Genomic DNA, 27614 nt, shown 5'->3' on the forward strand with positions numbered 1-27614 from the left:
CAAAATATCTAACAACAAGGGAATTATTGAGTAAAGCATGATACATGTACGCAGAAAAATATTATGAAACTACCTTTATGAATAGTTTTTAAAATAAAGAATGTATATAATAAATTAATAAAATTTATTAAAATTTCATTACTCATGAAATTGAATAATATCATTTTCAATATGATACATATACAATTATATGTGGGAATAGATTGAAAAGACACTAATATATATTAAGATTTTTTTCCAGTTTTATTGAGATATGATTGATACATAACATGTAAGATTAAGGTATACAATGTGATGATTTGATATGCAAATATAGAGTTGACCCTTGAGGGCACTTGGATGGTTGAGCACCTGCCTTTGGCTCAGGTTGTGATCCCAGGGTCTTGGATCAAGTTCTACATTGGGCCCCTTGCAGGGAGCCTGCTTCTCCCTCTGCCTATGTCTCGGCCTCTCTCTCTCTATGTGTCTCTCATGAATAAATAAATAAAATCTTTAAAAAAAAAAGAAAGAGTTGACCCTTGAACAACATGGAGGTTATTCCTGCATAGTCAAAAATCCATGAATAACTTTTGATTCCCCAAAAACTTGGCTACTGATTCCCTACTGTCCACTGGAAGCCTTATGAATAACATAAACAGTTGATTGATACATTTTGTAGATGTATTATTACAATAATACTATTGTATTCTTACAATAAACTAGAGAAAAGAAAATATTAAGAAAATCAACAGAAAATACATTTATAGTACTGTACTGTATCAAAAAAAAATCCATGTATAAATGGACCCATACATTTCAAACCTGTATTGTTGGGTCAGCTATAGTACCTTTTTTTTAAACCATGCACAGTTATTTCACTTTTATTTTTTAATCTATTTTTCCTTTTTTTTTTTTTTTTTTTTGAGAGAGAGAGAGTGAGGGAGGGGCAGCCGAAGAAGGAGGGAGAGAGGGAATCTCAAGCAGGCTCCACTCCCAGAGCAGAGTCCAAGGTGGGGCTATATCGCACAACCCTGAGATCATGACCTGAGCCAAAATCAAGAGTCCAAGGCTTAACTGCCTGAGCCACCCAGGAGCCCCTGTAGTTTCTTTTTAAATGTATTCATAAAATATTTAATTGTAGAAATGCTGTTAGTTGCCGGTTCCCAGATAAGTCCTTTGTTGAGATATAAAGCGTTTCTAAAATATTTTATAGACTATGAAGAAATTTTGTTTTCCTTGCTTAACTGTTCAATCTTACTAATAATACTTGTCTGACTCTTAGGGGTGCCTGGGTGGCTCAGTCAGTTAAGCATCTGCCTTTGGCTCAGGTCATGATCTCAGGGTCCTGGGATCAAGCCTTGTGTCTGGCTCCCTGCTCAGTGGAAAGTGCTTCTCCCTCTCCCTCTGGCCTTCCACATGCTCCCTTACCACTGCTTGTGCTCTCTCTCTCTCTTCAATAAATAAACAAAATATTTTAAGAATTGTATTGCTTTTAAATATATAACTCAAATCTTATTTTTTAATTTTTTTAAAGATTTTTATTTATTTATTTATGAGAGACACAGAAAGACATAGGCAGAGGGAGAAGCAAGCTCTCTGTGGGGAGCTGGATGTGGGACTCCATCCCAGGACCTCAGGATCACACCCTGAGCCAAAGGCAGATGCTCAACCACTGAACTAACTACCCAGGTGCCCCTATAACTGAAATTTTAAAATCAATAAGTAGGTTAGAAGACAAAGTTGAGGTCAATCTCTCAGAATAAGAACAAAAAAGATAAAAAGATGAACAATAGAAAAGATAAGAAAATTAAAGATTCAGAGCAAGCAGTCCAACATCCAAGCCAGTAAGAGACCTAGAGAGGAAAAATGTGGAGGTTACCAGATAAATCATAGGAAAACATTTTTCCTTCAGCTACAATTTACTTAAATGTATGTAGTCTCCTTTCTTATTTGAAATCTTTTGGAATTGACAGAATTTTCTATTTGTTGAAGCATTTGGAAGAATTGGCTAGGCATTTGAGTAATCTGCTGGAGGTATTTAGGGAAAAAATAACTACATTGAAAAATAAGAAAATGGGGACAAAAGATCATGATTAATTCAAGTAAAACAAAAGTCATAGAAAGGGTAACCAAGAAGAAGCTCTAAAAAGTCATCCAAAGATGCAAAAGATGACTTCTAGGAAAGAATCAGCATTTGAAGGCGGCCTGCCCTACTCTGGGAACTCATGGCCAGTCAGTGATAAATAGAGAAGCTAACGACATCCAAAATAGCAATCCGCTTACCAGCAGCACGTGCAAGTGAGGAAAAAAAAAAAAAAAAACAGATCCAGGAGGTTAGAATCCACTGGCCCAAGCAGGCATAGAAGTTAATGTCTTTTCTTTCAACCTCCCCTCCCCAACACCATGGGGGAAAGCGCCAGTGGCAATAGAAGAGAGCAGGACCTGAGGACAAGTGCTCTGTCCTACCCCACCCCAAGTATAGTGTGTGTTGAAGGAGAGATGAAATTTGAATCAAATATGAGATTGAATTTTTAAAACAAACAGAAGTGAATCTTAGTAACAGAAAAAGAAACTTGTAACAAATATTATGGAAATAGATCATCAAGGATGTTTTTTTAGCCAGAGGAAAAAAAGAGAGATTTGATGGGGAACAGAGAGGTAGCAATTTTTGAAAAACAACCCCAAAATTGTTTTTACATGATTACCTTTGAGAGTCCTTCTTCAGATCAGTTATATAAATTAGAAAACTATCAGATGGTAGTAAGTGCTAGGCAGAGAATTAAAACAGATGTGATATGATGGTGGAGGTGTTGCTACCTTAGGATGAATGATCAGGGAAAGCCTTTGTAAGAGGCAACATTTAAACTCAGTTCAGAATAAAGGAGCCAGCCAAATGAATATTGGGGAGGTGGGTGGGTGCAGAAGGAGAGTGGCCAATCTTCCCAGGAAGAAGCTGCAGCTAGTGAAAATGCCTGAGCTTGATGTGTTTAAAGAACAAAAATAAGGGACGCCTGGGTGGCCCAATGGTTGAGCACCTGCCTTGTGCTCGGAGCATAATCCTGGGGTCCTGGGATCAAGTCCTGCATCCGGCTCCCCACAAGGAGTCTGCTTCTCCCTCTGCCTGTGTCTCTGCCTTTCATGAATAAATAAATAAAATCTTAAAAAAAAAAAAAAAAAGGAACAAAAATAAGCCCTGCATGGCTTGGGTGTAGTGGGCTAGAATAGGCCACAATGAGATCAGAGAAGTATGAGAAGTATGCAGGGGCAGGATCTGAGAGCTGACCCTGATGGATGGCGAAGGAAGCAAACTGTACCCTCCCTGATGGCAACGAGACCAAGATGCATGCTTCTTGTGGGCCAGCAAGAACCCTGAGGAAAGGAGCTGGACAAGATGCCAGTCTAGAGAAGTAAGGTGCTGCCTACCAGAAGCTAAGAGTTTGTAAAGCCACTAGCCATAGACGACATGACCCATGTCAAGGGGACTTTCAGCCAAAATCCCCAGTGGGAATTGGCAAGGAACTCTCGGAAGCATTCAATGAGGAAAAAGAATTGGTACTTGACAGTAGCCATACCCCAGAGAGCTCTGACTCCAGATTACATTTGTACCAGGTGAATGTGTCTTTTTCTGCTCCCTTATGTTGCCTCCCCCTACCAATCCCAGAGGGTCCAGAGACAACTAGTTAATGGGGGAGCGAGGCAGGGAGGCAGTAATGAGGGACAGACTACATCCCATCCCCATGAGGGGTTCCGAGGCTTAAGTGGACTTGATGGAAGTGGAATGGAGGGAAGAGAGAAGTGAGGGAGGGAGCTTGCTTTAAAGGAAGTAAGATATTTAAGTTTTGATGTTGGACTAGGTTGGGATTTTTATTACCTGAAAAAATGAGTGTAATTCTATAAATTTTTAGGGTGTCTAAAAAAGCTATGGAGGCCAGAGAATTCCTCCAGACGGGAAAGAGGTAACAAAAAAAGGTCACAGTGGATTTCTTGGGGCAGTAGACATTTTCTTCTTTTTGCTTGCATTTTCTGATTTTTCTCTAATGATACTGGTTTAATAAAAGTTTTGTGTTTTCCTACATTAGTTACTGTATTTAGTTCAACCAACAATAGATTTCATGGTATACCAATCTCATGGCATTGGAGATAATTATTGAAGATTGTTGATTTTCACAGGCAGCAAGCAGCAGCCTGGGGAGGATGCCCCTGTTGGTAGGGGGATGAGGCCCAGAGCATGTTTGCATGAAAGAAGGGTGGGTATTCAACTAGGGTGGAGTGTAAATTTAGGGAATAGTGGCGGGTGAAACCAGTAGTAGTATCAGAATTAGCTTCTTTTGCATGCAAGTAAACAGACATGTCCACAATAACTTAATTTCTGGTAGGGACAGACATGCAGAGGAATCCAGAAAGAGCTAACCAACCAAGTCTCAGAGGGAACTCTGCGGAGTGGCCCTGGGTCAAGAGGCCCTAGGAACCTCAAAGATGAGAATGTGACTCTTCAGTGTGGGGCTTCTCCTTCAACATGCTTCAGCTACTCTGCATGCCTGCTTCCTTCTATACTGCCCCACCTGGCATCTTCTCTCCCTCTTCTCCACCTAATGGCATGCTTCCAAGCTCAGTTCCCACTTCAAGAGAATGAGGTCATCTTTCCAGCATCAGGAATTGAACTGTAAAGTACCTCTTGGTATCTGACACTGGGGGAGATTGGCCCAGCTCATTGTTTGGTACCAGTCAAGTGGCATCTAAGAGGCTAGGCTCTAGAGTTCAACCAGGGGGTTGAAAATGAGAGATCCTGTGTATCTGAAGGATGGGGAGGGCCTGAGGATGAGAGGTACAGACATGTGGGGCAAATCATGGATACTTGAAGGCTTCAGCAAGGAGCAGTGACTGGGGCATTTCTACCTAATGGAGGGCTACAGCACATTTGGGCTTGGCTGTCTACCATAGACAAGGAGTGGGCCAAAATACTCAAAGCCTGAAATTCTAGGAAGAGAATCCGTGCTTAATCCTGTGATAGTAACAAGGTGTGTCCTGCTCATTCATGCACACTCTCACACACACACATAGTCTGGAGACTACAGCATTGCTTTTGGATACAACCTAGGCATTCTGTTTTTCCTTTCCTATAACTAGAAAAGGGGGTTACCTTGGCAAGATGCTTTCATGTCATGTGGGGACAGACCTCAAGTAAAGAGATGGTGTAAAAATTCCCTGATGCTCAGCAGTAAGATCTTTATATCTACTTGGCTCCCCAACATAACCAAAAATATACTGTAAAGGATCCAATATCCACTCAGGGTGTGCCCTCATACAAATGAAAGTGGGCTCACCCTGGGACTTAAAGTGGTCAGAAATGCTTTTTGCTGAAAAGTAAAAGGACAGGAAAAAAAATGAAGGTGAAAAAATTTAGGAGCTGGCTGTTTGAATAGGTAAATAGACAAATTTGAGAAATAAGACATGTTTCCAAGCTCTGGCCAATTCTCCTTGTGAGATTTTTGAAGACAGGAAGGCATAAACTAATCCTCTCACAAACAAACAAATAGTGACTTCTATCACATATTCAACCACAAGACGTGTATGGTAGACTAAAGGCTAGGTAAGTAGTGGTGACTTGTACTCATTCGATAGAGAGCTATGAAACACAAACCACGCAGAAAGGTAGGATGGATCTTCAATGGATGTTTAATAAATAGTGATATACTATATTCAATAAAAGATCCTTCAACTTGACTTGTTAGGAAGTATACAGCCCCTTTAACATATAGTTTTCCCGTCAAGAGCAAGGGTTCATCATGATATAATGCCTTCCCACCACTACAAACAAATCATTTTAGCCTCAGGACAAGTTTTAGAAATTTTTATAATCTTTTTATTTTATAATCCCATCTTTGCCAAGAGATTCCTGTTTATTTTGCCTCTCAGTTTTCCCAGAGAATGTAAAGTGAATCTGTGTGGCTCACGCAAAAGCCACACAACTTGAGCCAAGCAGGTAATAGTAACTTCAAAAGGCAGAAGGGGTGAGAAAAAAATGAAAGCCAAAAGTCCTTTCATGTTAACATTTTATTTAAACCAGTACAAGCACCATGCTTAACAGAAGACTGTCCAAAATAAACATGCAATATGAACTAGCAGAGACTGAAATCACAGCTTAAAAAGTTGTGCCAGTTGTTGAGTTTGTTAAATGATGACAGGGAACTGTTAAAATTCACAAGACCAAACCATTAATGTTTCAAGCCTCCTCGATGAGATTATATTGGACCATCTAGATCAGTGGGAACTGCCCTGGCAAGTTAGTGATCTCAAACAATATTCAAGTAATATATGTGTATGAACTATATTCCAAAAAGCAATAAAACACAGTTTCTATCACAACCTTAACATAGTTGTTTTGAATATTACATGAACATGGTCACTGATTTGAAATGTCAAATGGCATAACAAGAAACAGATTTCTCAAGAATATTCAACTTGGGACCATTGGTGTTAAGTGGCCTAAGAAGATTTACATTCTTCCAGAAATACAAAATAAGATTTGTCCAGAAATGTTTGAGACACTTCTTCACATAAGTTGTAAAGGCTCAAATTCTATAGATTCCAGTATTATCAGTCTAGTGAACAAATAGAGAAAGCAACTGTACTAAGAATACTTGAATTGATAGAATACAAGTTACTCTCTACTTCCACCAAATATCAGCATTTAAACTCTTATGAAAATATCTATTCATCACTAGTCCACATTATGGATTAATGACATTGCTCAGGTTTCAAAGTAGTCCAAACATTTTTTTAAGTATATCTTCCTTACTATCTACATATAGGTGGGGAATAAAGACAGCCAAATTTAATTTGGCAATAAACTCCTCTAACTGGAAATTTTTAAAGTGTCAAACCAGATACAGTTTATGGCTACATTTGACTCCTGAAAATAGGAGATAAAAGGGGAGAGAAAAGTGCTGACAGACATTCTGCTACAAAGATTATTTAGTAATGGTAATAAAAAATTTAGCAACACCCTCTTAAACAAGAGTATGTTTAACTGCACTAGGCATTTGGTAAACTTTTTAGAAATAGACAAATTTGAACATTTATTTTAGAAGTCAATTAAACAAAAACAATCTAACAATCTTTTTCCTAACATGATTGCTTCAATACCAAAACAAAGTGAAGACTATTCAAAACTCTGACATTTTGGAATTTCAGCATAGTAACCTGAGAACAGATTTCTTCATTTGTCATTTATGTTGCCACAAAAACCATACTAAAAATATGCTAGGATTACTAGTTGGCTCTATTGTGACAACATCAGATGCTATGCAGAACTTATGCAAGGCCAAGAATTTTAAAACTAATGCTGACTTAGAAGACCATGAAGGAGGTTCCCAGGAAAAAAGCTGATGCCAAAAGGGAAAGATTAAGATATGAATGGGAATGGCTGTACCGGAAAGCTATGGAATGTAAAAACTGGAATTATCCAATCTGGAGTTACTATTTGAGAGAAGGCAGAAAAAGAGAGCAAACTGAAAATATTCTTGAAAAGAACAATGCAAAATTTGATTACATGGAAGGGAAATTTATATAAAAAGTCTGAGAACAACTCTAGAGCATAGGATTTGTAAGTCTCCCTACAGGACAGAGGGAGTAAAAACATGTTCTACTGATTTCCCCAATCAATCTACTGTCTTGCAAAATACATGTTATTGATAAGAAGTCAAACAAATTCAAAAAAACATGATTTATCACAGTTCTCTGTCCCTGTTAGAGAACAGGGGAACTAAGTTCTGTTTATGTAAGTCAGTCTCATCTGACATTATGAAGGATTTTCAAATTTGAAAACAAAATAACTAAAACATGCAAGACAAAGTAAGGAACCTCATTAAAAAATACATTCTTGCAGCACTAGTTTCTCTTATTGCTGCAAACCAGGTGAAACGAAATCTCATTTCCTTCATTTAAGAACATTAAAAACTCTCTCCATTCATTTGGGTTTTATTTGCATTTCCGCAGAATTATAAGTATTCTTCTCCAATATCAAAATAGTTGTTTAAAGAACTCGTAAACTTCCTGGGTGAAGTTCTCTCTCTCTCTCTCTCTCTCTCTCTCTCTCTGGAAATTGGAATAAAGAATCCTTCCCATTCACTAACCAAAACAAATGCCCACTCTAGCACTTCCTCATCTCCAACTAACTTCCTATTGCTTCCTGTTTTTGAGATTAGTGAAGCCAAACAGTGTTGGCAACAGAAGATTCAATATTGTGAAAATTCCAACTATCTTTACCTCTTCATTAAAGTTGGCACAGAAACCTCAAAAAAATGCAAAGAATATAGAAATGAAAAATACACCAACATAAAATAATGCCTTTCCAGTTTTGAAATGATTGAGATATTCTTAATATAAGAATTTGTTCACCAAATTCAGTTAGTCTTTACAGTCTCAAGACCTTTTATCAAATTAATGTTAAACAGTTAATTTTATGTTCTTAAAGTACACTATATATTAGAATCCTTGCTTTATGCCGAGAATGCCAATAAAACAGATATCCAGTTTAGAATATCTTCTGACATTTAGGACATAAGATGCAATTTCTACTGATGTGTTAATGTTATTAACTCTAGCCAAGGTTTTAAGATAAGTAATTTTTCCTATGGCACAAAAGTCATCATAAATGTACCCCAAATTATAACTCTCAACTGCCATATATTCACCAATGCAAGCAGATAGTTGGAATTTTAAAAATATGAGGTTGATTTTATTACAAATTTCAGATACACACGTTAGAAAATTGTTTTACTTGGACCCTTTACAAAAGTATTAATTTCACCAAATCCGGAATACTGGCAGTGTAAAAGTTTTAAACTAACTTTAAAGCTAACAAATCAAAGGCACAGTATTAACACATTTAAAATAACTTGTGTTCACAGGACATTAAGAGGTGCTTTATAAATAAAGTGTTATTAACCTAGATCCAAAACTATCTAGCTATGACACAACCAGGAATGAAGCCCTTGATTAGTTCCAACCTATCAATTTCCAAGACTAACATGCTATTTTCTATAAGAAGAAAACAGAATAGTCATAACTACTATAAAATCTAACTCTCAGACCTTAAGAATGAATGATTGATGAACAAAGTTTCTGGACTTGATTAAAAAGATACAGGAAACCAAAGAAGGCATGGAATTGGTGACAAGTGTATCTGTAATGCAGCTTACACTACAGTAAATTATTTTTCATGGCTCTAAATTGGGTCATTCAAGTCTTTTACCCCAACTTAATTTTAAAGATTTGACAAGTGATAATATGCTATTTTCATATATAAACTGCTAATATCCAGTATTTGTCAAAAGGAGGCAACTGTTGTCTATCACAATCTAATACCCACTTTCCAATGGTGTCTGTAAATAGTAACAAATTCTGAACCATAAGTTATAGAAATTAGTCACAAGAGTGCAAAAAATCCCTGGAGAGAAGTAGTCCACCTAACAATTACAAATATAAGGAAACACTTTACAAAGTTTCATTACTATGAAGATGATTTCCCCTTTGTTCAAACTTTGAACAAATGAAGAATTTTTCTTTACTGCAGGAAACAAACTGTAAGTAACAGTGCATTTTTAGGCATAAGTATTTATGTCTGGTTCCAGTATGGTCAGGTTAATACATAAATACTTTAGAAACACAGAAGTTCACATTAGTGGAAAAATCCAAGTTTCTCACGTAACCATTCTTCGGTTAGGTCTTCGGTATTTCTTATTTCGAATACCTTAAGAAAAGAACCTTAGGTCATACTTTGGCACTCAAAAAATAAATAAATACACACACTATATATGTATTAAAAAACAAATTCTCCTCCTTTCATTCATGTTGGTCATGACTTCTCTTTGTAAATTAGATATACCTTTACTTTTTGAAATGCTAAGTACTGTATTACCAAAGTTTAGCAATCAAGACGGCATAAAACCAAAACTCTTATCTTAAAAGTACAAACCTATGAATATTCTAAAAGAACAGTCCTGTACATCTTACCCACTAGGAGAGATACCCCGAGTAAACACAACTAAAATCAATCTAGCTAGTTAGTAAGTGGAAGAATATATGCTGGTCTTCCATAGTTGGAGGAAACACAGCTGTAGATTGTTTTAAAAGGATGGACTACAGGTCCACAGCACAAAACTCTGCAAGAATCTGTATACACACACAGGCCCAGGAAGTATAATGGCTGTAAAGAAGCAATGTAATACAGCAGAAAAGATGGGATCGAAGCCAATGTGGGTTTGAATCCTAGGTCTGTCATTTACTATCATGGACAACTCTTGGACAACAGTTTTATCTTCTAAATCTCAGTTCTTCCATCTACAGAATAGGAATATCACCATCAAACTCACATGATTGTGTTGAACACTCAATGTGATTATTTGTAAAAGTAACTTATAAATTCTAATGCCTTAGTTCTAGCACTTGATGGTGTGCGTGGAATTAGAACAGAAATGAGGTTGTTAACAGGGCTCCCTCCTAACAAACTAACCCCCTTAGAGCAACTCCAGGGTGTTCCTATGGTACAAATGAGAAAAAGTAGTGTCGATAAGTTGGTGGTGTCAATGACAACCACATAAGATAAAGGGAAAAGGCCAAGGGCACTTAAATGACATCTCCTGGGTTGATAATTAAACACTTAAGGGGAAAACACTGACACTGTCCTTAAAATAAAACCTAAAAGGAAATGTTACTTAATATTGTTTCAGTGATATACTATTCCAATTCAAAACCTTAAAAGTATATACTGTGTCAACTCAAACTAATGCGTGGAAGTTATATAAAGTATGAGAACAAGTACCCCTCTTACTGTTAAACTTCAACAATGCCATAAAACAATGGGGGAATGTTAAATCTTAAGCAAAGTGTCTCATACAAAACAGAATGGTCTAGCATAGTAAAGCTCATTAAGTATTCTTACCAATTAATTTTAGACTTTGGTACTATATACAGTTAACTGCATTAATAGGGAATTTCTGCACAGAATTTGGTTCATTTAGCCTATGGTAAAGGGCTCTCAGAAGCTTCAATGCTTACTTTTATCTACTAGAGATGACATTATGCAAGATGAAAAAACTCTCAATAGACTGAATTAGTGGCAGTAGCTTTTCTAAAGCTGCCTATATTTTAAATGTGATTTCTTCTAATCAACTTATAATTTCTATTCAAAAAACACATTTTGATTAAAGACTTCTATCATTCTGGGTAGCCTGGGTGGCTCAGTGGTTTAGCGCCACCTTCAGTCCAGGGTGTGATCCTGGAGACCCAGGACAGAGTCCCCCGTCAGGCTTCCTGCATGGAGCCTGTTTCTCCCTCTGCCTGTGTCTCTGCCTCTCTTTCTCTCTCCCTCTCTCTCATGAATAAATAAATAAAATCTTTAAAAAAAAAAAAAAAAAAGACTTCTATCATTCTATTTTCAAACAGTAAAACTTTCTATATTTACTGTTCTGTTCTAAATAACTTTCACCTGCATAAAAAATACTTAACTCTTCAGATTACTTTAGCTATTGCCCTAATAGTGAGAGAAAAATATTGTCTCAACAACCAAGTAAAACATAAATACCACCTTGGTTAGTTCAGCTGTTTGGACTAGCTTATTCTTACTCCCAGCATACATCATCTGTTGTTCAGGCTTACACCCTGGAAAAGAGATTAGTATAGAAATGAGACTTAGTTTTTGAAAAAGGGATGGGCTTTCATTTTTTACTTCTAAAATGGCATATTTAGGATTTTCTTTGCTATCAGGCTTACAAAAAACTTCAGTCTAAATGTGTATGGTGTATTTCAAGAGTCTTACACTGCATACTGCCTGCATGGAGCCATTGCTAAATGACAAGTCCATAGGTTGATAAAAATAAATGTGGCTAGGTCTCTGCAGATCTTTTAGAACCTTGTAAATACTTAAGAAGCTTTCAGAATAACCTAATTTTGACATTAAATATCAAGATCAATTTTATGGATGCCAAACATATACAGGTTTAGGGATGGTGATGGATCATTGTGGGGAGACCTGTCCTGAAAAAGTTACAGGCTGCTTACATATTAAGTTAAAAAGGTACTGCAGTATATTTTAAGTGCTAAATAAACGATACAGGTAGTAAAGTTTAGAGAAAAGTTCAGAAAGTTTATTGTGGGCTTTAAATGGTGGTGGTACTGGGAGTTCTGGTGATAATGGATATATCATAAGTAACAATAAGCCACTTTAATATCCAATGTAAGCTACTCTGGGACTTTTCTCAAGGTTCTAGGCATCTCATCAGTAAGTACTATTTTAAAGATAAACACAAATATATATCATGATTATACATTAAGTTATGTACTTATACACAAAACTTAAAAAGAAAATATATGTTGGTATTTTAAAATGTCACATTTCAAATTCCTTAAAAAGTATGTATGATTTGACTAAACAATTACACTTCTAGAAATTTATCCTAAGAAAACAAGCAAGTTCTTAAGAATGGATACATTATAGTAACTTTCTTCTAGGGCTGAATTCATGTGCATACATACCTTTTAGGCTATTCAACACTTCACATCTTTAAAACAAGCATAACATTTGTCTCCTATAAAAATGGTTTAATTAGATCAGATCCAAATAACGCACTATTTAAAGAAATTCACTCACCAACAGGACTGGAGAAAATAAAGCACAGAGGATACGAAACTCTTCCATCATCATGTTGGTATTTATAACTATACACAATGAAGGTTTTTCTCAAGTTAAAGAAACTAAAATTACTGCTCTATTTGATACAAGTACTTACCAACAAAGTTCTGAAAGAAAACACATATTTAGGGTGCTAATGAATGGTAAATTTCTGTCCTATCCATTTGAGCCATATCTTTATCTTATCATTATCTTTCCACAAAAGCATACATGAGCCCCGAAATTACAAAAACATATAATCTCTCAAAAATAAATTATAAAAGTATGGATTTAGGATGGATTTTTTCTATTTACTGTAAACACATAATAACAGAAGGAATTTTTTAAAAAGGAAATAATTCATCCCATTAAAATGTCAACTTCCCATTTTTCTTAGTCCAGTATGTGAGTACCTACTTTAAGAACAGATCATGTTGTATAAGATTTTGTAAAATATAGGGTTTTTAAAAATTGAACAAACCAACTTCATAAATAAAATTCTGACCACTAAAGAAAACAAATCTATTAAAAGCACTAAGAAAAGGATATCGAGGTTGTCGTTCAGGCAGTTCATCTTTAAGTTCATCTGGTGAAATGCCCTGGCACCATAAAGAAAAACAACTTTTAAACATTTTTCTAACCCATAAATACTTAAGAGATATGCCAAACAACCATTCTACTAATAGATATAAATTCATAACCATATACCACAATGCAAAATCTTATGTTACTAAATTGTATATAAACTGAGATATAAACCCTCAATCCATTGAAAGCCCACTCAGTTTAGTTCTCTTAATTAAGATGCTCATGTTCCAGTTGTCAGGAAATAATAAGATTAATAAGCTACCTTTCAAAGGAAACATCAATGTCTGGCTTAAGGGGGAAAAAGTTAATTTCTTTTTAGTCTAAATTAGTTACTTAATTTGACAAACTAAATGCTTAGGTTATAAGCATTTTAGTTTTTAATTACTGGTCAAGCAATTTAGAAGTTATACTGGACATGTAGCTCTAACTTCTACCACTTACTACCCTGAATTTCAGTAATGTTTTAAAGGTGATTCAATTAACAAGACAATGTGCTACAAAATAATTAGCACATGGTTTTCATGCATAATGAGCATGTATTTAGACTCATTTTAAAAGTACATGTAACTAACATAGCATCTTTTAGGCAATAGTAAGTGCTTAACTATAAAAATGTACTTAGCAGATCAAACAAACCTCAAGCTCTTCATCCAGTACCACCAGGCGTTTATCCTTATCAATCTTCACTAAAATAAAAATAAAGTATAAGTAAACTGTGATTATAATGTGACCTTGATCTACCCAACCCACGGATTCTCAGCCCTTTCTCTGGCATCTAAAATTAAAACACTAAGAAACACAAACATAAAACTCATATGCAGTTTAGTTTATGGTCTATTAGCTAGCTGTGCTTTTCAAGCAGTCAGCATTTAAAGGCTTTTACCCATAATTCGCATCACCTAATTTGCTTATTTAGAGTTTTATGTCAGCTCCTTTTTTTCCTGTGTATCTGAAGAATTCTGTAACTCAAATGCAACTTCCTACATAAGGTCCGAAAGGATGACTGCAAACATGATTGGTCTATATAACATGGTTAGAACTGCAGGAAAAAGCAGACCAGAAATTAAGAGAGAACCACCATGAATTCCCTGCTTCTCCAGAGTCAAGATTTCATAGTGCAATATGATTATTATGAGATACAAGATTATCAAATAGCAGTTATATCTATATTCAAATATATTTAACAATCCAAAGCCAAATGAAGTATATTTAGATATCCTAAGCCTTTATTCTTTTCTATTACTGTGAAAAGCCGGCCATTTTTGGTTTTGCACTGATTTCATAGTAAATTCTTATAGAAAGATCTCAAATATCTTTACCTTTTGCAGCAAAATGGCACTGACATGAATTTTCACTTTTAAGAACTGTATGTCTCTGTTGTAGGATTTATTTGTAATAGAGCCAAAACTCATGACAAGTTGTCACTACCTCAATTCACATCTGCCAGATCCCTCTCTCTTAAGCATAGTCTATAGAGTTCTGCACTGTTACCCCCTTGACTTTCCCCTTCAGCTTTCTAAATCACCACTCCCATACCAAATATAACTTAAGAACATAAAAGAAATCTGCATAACATCAGATACAGTTCACAGTAGGAGAGGCAATATGCAAATAATTCTTTCCATTGTCAGAAGTCAGTGACACTTAAAAGTATGCTCTATAAAACTGGGGCTCAAGTCTAGAATTGAAATAAGGCCTCAAATCACTTTGAAGACAAAGCTGAACACTTAACCATTTCAGGTGCAGGTAAAGGTTTCTGGTTGAGATTGAATGGGCAATTTTTAGTCTCCTGAGAAGTTAAAGGATGGAGTTGGATGGGTCACTACAATGACCAAGTGACTAAGATCATTTTCTCCAGAGCTGTGTAGGCAGCTGAGGAGGAAGGTAAGCACTCCACCTCTGTTCTATGTTAACAGCTGTTACTTATTTTTTAAAGTGATCTAAAATAAAGGGAGAGGATTAAAACAGAAGGAGGCAAATTATTTCCTAAAAGCTCAATTTATTCAATGTAGCTGTAAGATAAAAATCAACTAAGACCATGTAACTGAGGCGATCACGTTTAGCTTACTTATAATGGCAGCATTGTTTGTTTCTTTGCGAAAACGAAACTTTCTCAGCTTTTCCACTAAATCTTCAGCAACATCACAAACCACCAAAGACTCACTCTAGAAAAGAAAAAAAAGATGCATAAAATGCCATGACTTCAATACAATTAACCAAGGTCATGTTAAAGTTATAAAAGCTAATACCTTTCTTTAAAAACATACACTGACATCTACATATGTCACAACTATGTGAGTTAATATGAAACACACAATTTTTTTTTAAGATTTTATTTATTCATGAGAGACACACAGAGAGAGAGGCAGAGACACAGGCAGAGGGAGACGCAGGTTCCATGTAGGGAGCCCGACGTGGGATTCGACCCCGGGTCTCCAGGATCATGCCCTGGGGTTAAGGCGGTGCTAAACCACTGAACCACTCGAGCTGCCCTTAAGCACACAAATAATTAAAGAGCTCTTAAATCTACCAACCTTTGTATCTACATTAATTAAACACACTTGTTCATCTTATATGTATGTTATACTTTAACTTTTTCTTTGGCTAATCTAGTTCTCAAAGAACTAGATACAATAATGTGCAACTTCATCAGAACCAGAGAGGAAGAGAAGAATATAGGAAATACAAGGATCACTGTCTGCTGTTAGAAAGTATATTTTTTGGGACACCTGGGTGGCTCAGTGGTTGAGTGTCTGTGTTTGGCCCAGGACATGATCCTGGTATTCCAGGATCCGAGTCCCGCTTTGGGCTCCCTGCATGGAGCCTGCTTCTCCTCCCTCTGCCTATGTCTCTCTCTCTGTGTGTGTCTCTCATGAATAAATAAATAAAATCTTAAAAAAAAAAAAAGAATTATGAAAGGGAGATGCCTGGCTGGCTCAGTCTGTAGAGCATGCAACTCTTGACCTCGGGGTCATGAGTTCAAGTCCCACACTGGGTGTAGAGATTACTTAAAAAAAGGAACTATGAAAGCAAAACCAGATGAAACAAATATAAAAACTAAAAGAACCCTTTAAAAATTATGAAAAAATGTTAGATATTCTTCTCCAGAAATGCAGTAAGGAAATTACCAAAAGCACTTTTTTAGTAATGCAGATGTATTACTGATTCCAAGGAAGAGCATGGAAAGCTTCTTTCCTCCTTTCATTAATGTGTAAAACTTCAAACACATACAAAAGGAGACAGTAGTATGGTGGAACCCTATGCACCTATAATTCAGCTTCAAACATTATCAACACATAGCCAATCTTATTTCATCAATACTCTCAATACTGCCCGATGGTCTGTCACACAGCAAAGGCCTGAAGTCATTTCAACTGTAAAAATTTTTGTATGTATCACAAAAATGACAGCATGTACCATTAAAATATAAGGACAACAACATTATCACACCTAAAAAAAAAAAACTAACAATAATTCTAGCCTCAAATAATCAAACAGAATTCAAATTCCCCTTACTGTTTGTTTTGTTTTCCTCCAACAGCTGGTTTGAGTCAGGTACCAAATAAGGTCCACATTCTTTGATCTTTTCATGCATAAGTCATTCCCCACCCCTTTAAGAGAGTTAGAACAGTTCTGAGACCAATGCTAAATAACCCAAAAAGATTAAGGCCTCCAATTTTAAGTTAAAATACAAATTTAATAAAAGCTGCTTTTTAAAAAAGATTTTATTTATTTATTCATGATAGACACACACACACAGAGAGAGAGAGAGAGAGAGAGAGAGAGGCAGAGACACAGGTAGAGGGAGAAGCAGGCTCCATGCAGAAAGCTTGACGAGGAACTGGAGCCCGACGCGGTACTCAATCCTGGGACTCCAGCATCACGCCCTGGGTCGAAGGCAAAAGCCTGCTTTTTTGACCCCATATTGGGTAAATGAGAGCATAAGTTAAAGCAGGAAATAGCTATCAATTTTAAATTGTCCTTTAAATTCAGAACACCGGTAATATGTTAGGTATGATACCATAGGATATGCTATTTACAATTAGAAAAGACATCCCACCAACAAGTATTATCCAATGAATAAGGCTCCTTTGTGACTCAAGTATGCACATCCTATTAGTTCTCCTTAGAGAAAGAGATGCTAAGTCATACGGAGCTTCCTGAAGGTAGTATCCAACCCTACTCTATCTTTTCTATCTTTTAAGAAAGATACAGAAATTAAAAAACTAAAATTTCCATTCTCTCTTCAACCAAAAGTACAACTGTGAGTGAAACTAATAAATATTTTAGATTCCTCTTTAGGCAAAGACCAATTAATCACAAAAGTATTATCTTCCAGCTTTGATACTCAGAACTGCTTGTGCAATCCTGACGTTCTAAGGACCAGGAACCAAGTGAAAAACATGCTGTGATTTAATTTATATAGCTCTTTTGGGGGGCATTGTCACCCCTCCCAATACATAATAAGGCCAAAAATTCCTTCCTACAAGAAAAAGGACCCAGGCTCAGTCAGTTCTAATTGCTTACAGTTAGTAGAAGCATTTAAGAATGAGTATAACACCCTGCAAACAACTCTATATGGCAAATATTAACACACAGTTAAGAGGAGTGTTGAGCTCAAGTGTTCACATATCGGTTTAACCAGATAAGGAACATTTAGTGAGTGTAAGCACTGAGCTAAGTGCTAGGGATACAATCCTATAAAATAAATAAATAATATGGGTCTGTCCTCAGGGAGCTTCTGATATAGTGTAGTAGAGAACATACCTATAGAGAACAGACCTACATCAAAAGGATCAGGAAAACATACACTTGTTTGCACCTGTGATAAGAACTAGGCAGGAGAGACACGGACTGCTACACGAACTTGAGACTAGGGAAGAATAGCATGGGCATAAAAGGTCTGCCTTAAAAGGTATCTGAAGGACCAAAACTGGCTAGGCAAAGACCTTTGATTAAAGCAATCATGGCATATCTAAGATAATGAAAGGCCAGCATGACTCAAGCATAGAGAATGAGCAGGAACATGGTATAAGAGGAGGTTGGGTTGGGGCTGGACCACATAGGGCCCGGTGGGTCATATTTTGGTCTTTATCCTATGAGCAAAGGGAAGCCAGTGAAATGTTTTAAGCAAAGTGGTAATGTTTGAAACATGATCAGATTTGCATGCAGGAAACAGGCAGAGTGCCAAGATGAATAGAGCAAGACTAGTTACTTGGCAAACCTAGTCCCAAGTGAGAGACGAAAAGTAGCTTGGGTTGATGAAGATCGAGAGAAGTAGGGAAATACTGCTAATGAACAGTTAATATATATTAAACACAATGAGAGAAACACAGTGCTGTCTTTTACATGCATCTCCTCTCATACTCAAAACAATCCCTTAAGATGGTTTTATTATCCCCACTTTGCAAGAAACTAAGGCTTAGAGAGTTATTTCTCCCCCAAAGTTACACAGCCAGTGAAGCCTGATCTTTTAGCCTGATCTCTAGCCACTCTTTTAACCTCTATAAAGGCACTAGTGACAGACTGGACATTGGTGGGGTGAGTTAGGAAAAAAGGGCCACCAAGATGACTGAAGCTTCTCACTTGTGTCACAGACTAAATGGTACCTTTCATTGAGTTAAAAACACTGAGGAACAGCAGTTTTGCAGAGAAAGAGCATGAGTTCTATTTTGGACAAAGTAAGGTCCCCAGGGCGGGTGGGGGGAGGTTTCCTACAGGATAACTGAATAGTGGGATATATAGATCTGAACTGGATCTCAGAAGCAAGTGTGATACAAATTCACAAGTCATCTGCTTATATAGGTAGGAGACAAATGAAGCTGTAAGTGAAAGAAAGGATGGACAAAGAAAACAGAGTGGAAAACAAAGCATTAGACTGGAGCTTAGAACTACACGTGATATTCAGGTAAGCAGAACAGTGCATGGGACACAAATGGACACCAACAGGAAAAGTAGGAGGAAAAAAAACAGAAGCCAAGGGAAAGGCGGGGGGAGGGGGGGATGCTTCAAAAAGGAGAGAGTAGTCAATTGCCTGGAATGTAGATGAAAAGTCAGGAAAGATGAGAATGAAGACAGTCCCTTGGGTTTGGTGACCATGACACGACCTATTCGAGGGAGGTGGGTTGCGAAATGAGTGGGAGGTCAGAGATAGAGGACAGTGGGGGGATTGTGTTTTGTTTCTAATGAAAGTAGTGAGCACATTTAAACACCTGATAGGAAAAATCCAGAAAATCCTTGTTAGGCAATTTACTTGATTCTCCACGTTATTTTTGAGCGAGGGGTTCAACCTATTCGAGAATGGAAAGCCAAAGTCCCCAGGAGAAGCAAACTATAGCTACGGACGGTCACTTTAAGGCTAAGCACCAAAGCCTTGGGTCAAAAGGTTTCCAACTGCCCCCTACCTGAAGAAAGCAAGGATATGGAAAAATCCTTTAGGGACAGGCCTGGGAAGGAGGAGACTCAAGCTAAGGCCAGGCGGAGAGAATGGAATCCGAAATTTTCAAGCCCTTCCTGCAAAGGCCGCCAGGCGGAAAATGCTCAGCGCCTATATGCCCCTCAGGCCTGGCCCGGGTCCCGGCAGAGACCCGAGTGGGGGTGGGGGGAGCCTTCGCTAGGCCAGACCCCCGGCCCTGCAGTTCAGGCGCTGCAAGCCTCCGTCCTCAAAGACCCGGCGAGGAGCCCTACTGGCCGCACCCCAGTCCCAGGATCGGCTGGGCGCGTCGACCCAGGCCTGGCTGGAGGATGCTGCCCTTAGGCGGGGTGGCAGCGGCGGCGGGGGGAGGCCAGGTCGCTGCTGTGGGCACGCGCCAGCGGCCGGGCGGAAGCGGCCGCCGACCCACCCCGGGCGCTGCCCGCCGAGTCCCGCTCCGGCAAACAGCAGAGCCTGGCTGGCTGGCTGGCCCAGCCCTCCGGCCCCCGCCCTCCCGGCGGCAACTCACCATTTTCCTTCCGGCCGTCAGCAGCTCCTCGCCTTCCCTCGGGCCCCTTTAAGAATGGCACGACGACCGCCTCCCTTCCTGCTCCGGCGCCTGGCAGAGTCGCCCCCACCCAGCAACGCGACTGGGGCGGGCCGGCACGTGACGGCGGACGGCGGGAGGCGCGGCTCAAACTTAGCCGGAACGCGAGCGCCCTCGTGCTCCCGCTCGCGCTGCTCCTAGGAGGGGAGGTCCTGTCCGTCTGAGAGGGGGGCCGCCGTGCCGACATGCACTCGTAACATCCACGCCCGTTCTTGCTTCCTTTTACCTTTACTCAAACTGAGAGCCATTTCATGGTGGCACGATTAAGTCAATCATGTCAATGGCAAATAATGCAATGTTGGCCGCAGCCTACCTTCCAAATTTAACTGTCCGCTTTATTTTTTGAGCGTGGAGTTCAATCCACGCTGTTGGATTGAACAGAAGCCGAAGTCCTCAACCCTCAAAGGTCCCTCAAACCTAGGCACGCCTGTCTTTCCTCCCGTCCTCTCCAGAACCTCCCCACCACCTTCCAGGACTTGGGGATCCATTCCTTTTCTCAGTGGTGTTCATTTATTGAAGTATGATTGAATGAGGATGTCTATACGGGTGTTAATGAAACACTACCTAATGACACTTAGAGAACTTTCTGTAGGAGGTGCACACTTACTGGAGCAAGCTAATTTTTGAATGGAGTGAAGTTTGGAAGAAGAAAACTTTGAACTCCAGAATTCATACGGTTACCTCCAATAAAGAAGCTTCCTGGGGCAGGATAGTCGGTGTTTACGGGATGAGCTAGCATCATCCCCCGGGGGCCTGGTGCCTAACAGGTGCTCAGTTAATACTTGCTGAATGAGTGAAAGAAAAAGAAAATTCCAGAACATGCTCCCGCTGTCATCCTTCTTCATTTGTATTGAACTGAATCATTAGAATTTTTATTTTTTAGATTTTTATTTATTAGAGATAGAGCTCGAGTGGGTGAAGGTGGAAGAGGGAGAGACAGAGGAAGAGGAAAAGGGATGAACAGACTGCCCTCTAAGCCCAGGCACTGGGTCTCGGGACGCTGAGATCAGACCTAAGCTGAAATCAAGAGTCAGTTGCTCAATGACTGAGCCACCCAGGTGCCCCTGAATTATTAGAATTTTTTTGAGTTTGTATTTAATGTTTAAATTTAATGAACTGTTAACATGTCAATAAATAACAATAAAGCAGGGTTCAAAATACATAAACTAATTTGATACAATATCTACATTTTCTCATAAATTAGGAAAATGGAAGTATTAGCTATAAGAAATTCCACAGCTCAACTACTTTCTCATAGTGATCTGCTCCCAAAATACTTTTTTTTTTAATTTTTATTTTATTTTATTTATTCATGATAGGCACAGAGTGAGAGAGAGAGAGAGGCAGAGACACAGGCAGAGGGAGAAGCAGGCTCCATGCACCGGGAGCCCGACGTGGGACTTGATCCCGGGTCTCCAGGATCGCGCCCCTGGCCAAAGGCAGGCGCCAAACTGCTGCGCCACCCAGGGATCCCCCAAAATACTTTTTACCATGAGAAGGGGACTGCTAAGTTCGACACACAGTACCATGCAACAAATGATGGAAGAGAAAATGATATTACTGGTCCATGAGCTTACATTTGACTTTAACATAGATTCTCCCCCAACCCCCACCTTTTCCCAATCTCCTCTCTCCATCTATGGGAGGAATCAGAGAAAAAGTGAAAAAATTAGTACTAAGCTACATGACATTACACCTGATAAATAACAAATCCATTGTTTTCTTTCCCTTACATTCTGTTTTTTTAATGTTTCTGAAGTGTTATTGGCTATGAAATGGGCTGATCTTATCATGGAAAAGATGTTGGACTGGGTGTACTGACAAGAACACCCATGAAAATGTGATTTATTTTATTTTATGGGAGGTATAAAATTAATATAGACTATAGAAACTTGAAACTCAGTCTACAGAACATGTTTTAACCAGAAAATATATTACAGCTATTTTATTTTATTTTTTAAAGATTTTATTTATTTATTCATGAGAGACAGAGAGAGAGAGGCAGAGACATAGGCAGAGGGAGAAGCAGGTTCCTCATAGGGAGCCCAATGTGGGCCTCTACCCAGGACCCCGGGATCACGACCTGAGCCAAAGGCAGATCTCAACCACTGAGCCACCCAGGTGCCACCCAAGTGCTATTTTAAATGAGGTTTGGAAATGCCATCTGGGGATCCCTGGGTGGTGCAGCGGTTTAGCGCCTGTCTTTGGCCCAGGGCGCGATCTTGGAGACCCAGGATCGAATCCCACATCGGGCTCCCGGTGCATGGAGCCTGCTTCTCCCTCTGCCTGTGTCTCTGCCTCTCTCTCTCTCTCTCTCTCTCTGTGTGTGTGACTATCATAAATTAAAAAAAAAAAAAAGTAAAATATAAAAAAAAAAAAAAAAAAAGGAAATGCCATCTGGCTTAGGTTATTAACGGGGGGGTTGGGTTCCAGAACATTTTCCAAAACTTTTCTGCCTGGCTAACCTGTATAAAAAAGTCAAGAACAGAGGCAGCCCTGGTGGCGCAGCGGTTTAGCACCGCCTGAAGCCTGGAGTGTGATCCTGGAGATCCGGGATCGGGTCCCACGTCGGGCTCCCTGCATGGGGCCTGCTTCTCCCTCTGCCTGTGTCTCTGCCTCTCTCTTGCTCTCTCTGAATAAATAAATAAATAAATCTTAAAAAAAAAAAAAAGTCAAGAACCTATCAATACTGGATATGTTGAAATTACTGAAATGTGTTTCTTCCCCCAGAAGCATTTGACATGAAGACAAGATCAGGCTCGATAGTAAAGGAGTATTCTTTTTTTTTTTTTTAAGATTTTATTTATTCATTTCAGAGAGAGAGAGAGAGAGAGAGAGGCAGAGACACAGGCAGAGGGAGAAGCAGGCTCCATGCAGGGAGCCTGCCGTGGGACTCAATCCTGGGACTCCAGGGTCACACCCTGGGCCAAAGGCAGGTGCCAAACCACTGAGCCACCTGGGCTGCCCCACAAAGGAATATTCTAAGTAAAAACTGATGGAAGATCAGAACTAGAATAATCTTTTCTGGCCTGAATTTTTTCTAAGTCCTTTATTCTCTGTAACAGCACCCTTGCTAAAGTATGTTTGTATTATTTATATATTCCCACCCATTTACTCCATCAATGAAGAGTTACTGAGGACCCATTATATAATCGTCTCTGTCCTGGGCACCATGATCCAAAACTGATTCAACATCCATACCATCCTGGAACTAACATTCTAATGGAAAGGAGGAGGTAAGAGACAATAAAAATAATAAATTAGTAAACAATATTGTATGGTAGAAGGTGATTAGTGCATATGGCGGGGGAGGAGGTGGAATAGGAAAAAAGAGATTGGGAGTGCACGCAATTAGGGATTTATGATTTTAAATACAGTAGTAGTCCTAGTCCTCACTAGGAAGGTCATGTCTGAACAAAGATTTGAAGCTGTGGAGATTAGCCATATGGATATCTGCAGGAACATTCCATACAGAGGGAAACAACACTGCAAGAGCCCGGAGGCAGAAGCATAGGTGTTGTTAGGGGACAAAAAAAGCAACCAAATGACTGGAGTGGATGAGCTGGGGTGAGTTATAGATGAGGTCATAGAGGGATTGGAGGGCTGGATCCTACAGCCTCGTAAATGATTGTAAGGACTCTGGCTTTTACAGAGTCAAGATGGAGTGCTACTGGAGGGATTGAGCAGGGGACTGATGCGGTCTGTTGCGTATTTTAGCAGCATCATTCTGACTTCTGTCCTTTTAAGAAGATCCTTCTGCTGTTGTGTTAGACTGTCGGGACAAAGCGACTTCCAGAGCCCGCCAAGAGGGAGTAACCAAGCTGCAGTGTCTCTTTCTCACTGATTACAGCTAGAAGCTCTTGACAGAACATAAAAACAACTACCTGAGGACTCTAAAGAGTAAGTAATAACAAAATAGCCAGTGAATTGAAGAAGGAAATGTTTTGGTGGCCTCCTCTTTATCCTGTTTGTGAAGGAGGGATTCCTGCCCTAGGGTTATGAGGATAGCCAAATGCATAACACTCAACACTAGACAAATGAGACCGTTAACAGTTTCTTAGTCATATATACTCATAGTCTGGGGGAGAAGGACCCTAAAAGCCATGCAGGACCCATGAACACAGTGAACAACTAGACATTGTGCAAGGCAAGGCAGGCTTTATATTCTCAAAGAGGGAGTTCGTGCTCAGGCTGGCTAGGAACTGAAACCTACCACTGAAGGATACCAGGCATTATGCCTGGTCCCCATGATAAGGGATGCCTGGTTAGAGGACCTTACCTATGTGAGCAGAGTCAGGAGCGGAGCTTGCAGTTAGGTCATGCCCAATTTCACCAAATGTCATGACAGCATATAACATAAGACCTTGATTTTAGGCCTTCCACTACAAGTAGCTAGAACCTGAAGAATGACCAGTATGGTGCCAGTGACTTTTCTTGTTCTTTTTTTCCTCCTCTACTGCCTGACATGAGAGCAGACGAGATCACGGACAAGTGTAGAACAGAAGAATGTGAAAGGAATCCCCCCCAAGCCCCCCTGCCCTTTTTTCTCTCCTAGCTCTGCCCTGATGCCAACACCCATCACAATCCATGTCAGCACTGTCTCAGCAGGGCAGGGCACAGGTACCTAAAACCTGAGAGTCTGAGAGCATAAGGGAAGTTCTGAGGAGCAGAGATTGAAACTGACACCAGGCACACAACCCCAGCTCCATGTGTGCAGAACACACCTGCAGAAGCACAGCAAAGACTATGAGAACTTCACTACAATAGAAACCATTGCCAATGGACGCCTGGGTGGCTCAGTCGGTTAGGCATCTGCTGTGGCTCAGGTCATGATCTCCTAGGATCGAGCCCCTGCATCAGGCTCCCAGCTCAGTGGGGAGTCGGCTTCTCCCTCTCCCTCTACCCCTCCTCCCTGCTTGTGCTCTCTCTCTGTGAAATAAAATCTTTGAAAAAAAAAAAAAAAAAAGAAAACATTGTCAAGACTCAGATTAACCCCAGAGTGGCTCATGTGAGGGACAGACCCAAAGAGCATAAAAAAAGACTTTGAAAATTGAGCTGCCATTCTGCATCTTGGTTGTGCTAATGTTCTATGACCCCTATACAGGATAAAACTCATAAAGCTAACTGTACAGGAGATATAATACATTTTACTGTATGGAAATGAAAAATTAAATTTTAAAAAAGTAAAATAAATTTTAAAAAGAATAGACTAGGGCAGCCCCAGTGACGCAGCGGTTTAGCACCACCTGCAACCCGGGGTGTGATCCTGGAGACCCAGGATCGAGTCCCACATCGGGCTCCCTGCATGGAGCCTGCTTCTCCCTCTGCCTGTGTCTCTGCCTCTCTCTCTCTCCCTCTCTGTGTGTGTCTCTATGAATAAATAAATAAAATCTTAAAAAAAAAAAAAAGAATAGACTATGGGAGATGGAGAAGCAAGAAAACCATTTAGGAGACTTTTATGGTAATCCAGGGAAGACATGGCCTGAACCAATATGGAACCAGTGATTTGGTGAGAAGCGCCCAGAACCAAAAGAATTTTATGTATCAGAGTTTCTCAACTTTAGCAATACTGACTAGAACCACTGTTCTAGATGAATGTCCTAAGCTTTGGGCCACATTTGGAGTTCAATAATTCTTTGTTGTGGGTGCATTGTGCTGTGTATTGTAGGGTGTTTAGCAGAATACCAAACACCATGCAGGGCCACAGGAGTTACACTAGAGGCCAGTAGCACCTCCCCCATTGAGAACTAAAATGTGTCAAGACATTGTCAAATGTTGCCAGGGCACAGAGGTGGGAAGTCAACCCCAGTCAAGAACCACTGTTCTAGATGAATGTCCTAAGCTTTGGGCCACAGATCGTGTACCACATAAATCATCAGTGTCATCTGAGTTGGACTGAGCTTCCAAATATAGATGACAGAAGCCAAATAGCTTAGACCATAAGAAGTTTTTACTAGAGGGAGTTGGAAGTTCAATGGGCTGCCAAGAGTCAGGTTCTGCCAAGGTACTACTTTCAAGATTTTCCATAATTCCTGTCATCTATGGGATCATACCCAATCGGACATTCATTCAGTTCTGTTGTACAATAGTTGTCTCAAAGTTTAAAACTCAGAGTTATGATGCTTATGATGTTCCTACTGGTATCTTCAAAATAGACATAAATTTGCCCTTCCAAGAAATACTGTAGGCTATAGAAAGACCATATAAAATGAAAGGGTTGGGCAGCCTGGGTGGCTCAGCGGTTTAGCGCCACTTTTAGCCCAGGGTGTGATTCTGGAGATCCGGGATTGAGTCCCACATCGGGTTCCCTGCATGGAGCCTGCTTCTCCCTCTGCCCGTGTCTCTGCCTCTCTCTCTCTCTCTCTCTCTCTCTCTCTCTCTCTGTCTCTCATGAATAAATAAATTTAAAATCTTTTTTAAAAATGAAAGGATTAACAAGCTCCAAGAAAAATATATGATGTGGATAATACTTTTTAAAAACACATTAATATTTGCTTGCATTTCTCTTATGAGACTTTCTCCTTAGTCAGCCCATATAAGACTCAAAGGATAAACAGAACTGTGATATTAGGAATGCAAAAGAAAGCATGTAGCTTCTGACTACTGAAATAGGACTCTTGAATCCCCAGAAACACAGTAATCTAGAAAATCTCAGACACTACTGAGGAAGGTTTCATCAAAACATTTTTTAAAAAGATTTTATTTATTTATTCATGAGAGACACAGAGAGTCAGAGACACAGGCAGAGGGAGAAGCAGGCTCCGCGTGGGAAGCCTGAGGTGGGACTTGATCCCAGGACCCAGGGATCACAACCTGAGCCAAAGGCAAATGGTCAACCACTGAACCAACCACCCAGGTGCCCCAGGTTTTATAAACATTTAAAGCTCTAGGGCAGGGATGCCTGGGTGGCTCAGCGGTTGAGCATCTGCCTTTGACTCAGGTCATGACCCCGGGGTCCTAGGATTGAGTCCCGCATCAGGCTCCCTGGATGGAGCCTGCTTCTCCCTCTGTGTCTCTGCATCTCTGCCTCTCTCTCTCTCTGTGTCTCTCATGAATAAATAAATAAAATCTTTTTAAAAAATTAAAGCTCTGTTAACATTTCAAAATCCAGACCATGGCAAAATTACAAGTGGCATTTAGTCTATGCCATGTGGTAGAGGAAACCGAGGCTGGGACAGAAGGCAAGTATCTGCCGCGTGGGAAGGAGGGGAAGTCTTTCCCTTCCAATGTGCTGGAAGGGCATGAAGGCAGGGCTTGACTAAGTACAGCAGGCAGCACTGTACTTCTGTTCTGGCTTCCCCTCCAGGCTGCAGTCTCAGGATGAGAAGGCAGTGGGGGCTGAGGGTTGCAGTAAA

General features: G+C 39.6%; 1 protein-coding gene across 1 annotated transcript; it reads right to left on the minus strand.

The window, feature by feature from the left end:
- Positions 1–6015: 6015 nt before the first annotated feature.
- Positions 6016–20396, minus strand: GMFB (glia maturation factor beta). Its single transcript, XM_026000664.2, has 7 exons — positions 20182–20396; positions 15309–15405; positions 13877–13926; positions 13202–13251; positions 12632–12714; positions 11570–11643; positions 6016–9733 (listed from the first exon to the last, which is right to left on the minus strand). The coding sequence occupies exons 1-7, from the start codon at positions 20182–20184 to the stop codon at positions 9662–9664; spliced, it is 429 nt and encodes a 142-aa protein (XP_025856449.1). The 5' UTR covers positions 20185–20396; the 3' UTR covers positions 6016–9661.
- Positions 20397–27614: the final 7218 nt, after the last annotated feature.

Source organism: Vulpes vulpes, chromosome 6, assembly GCF_048418805.1.
Source record: "Vulpes vulpes isolate BD-2025 chromosome 6, VulVul3, whole genome shotgun sequence".
Classification (NCBI taxonomy): domain Eukaryota; kingdom Metazoa; phylum Chordata; class Mammalia; order Carnivora; family Canidae; genus Vulpes; species Vulpes vulpes.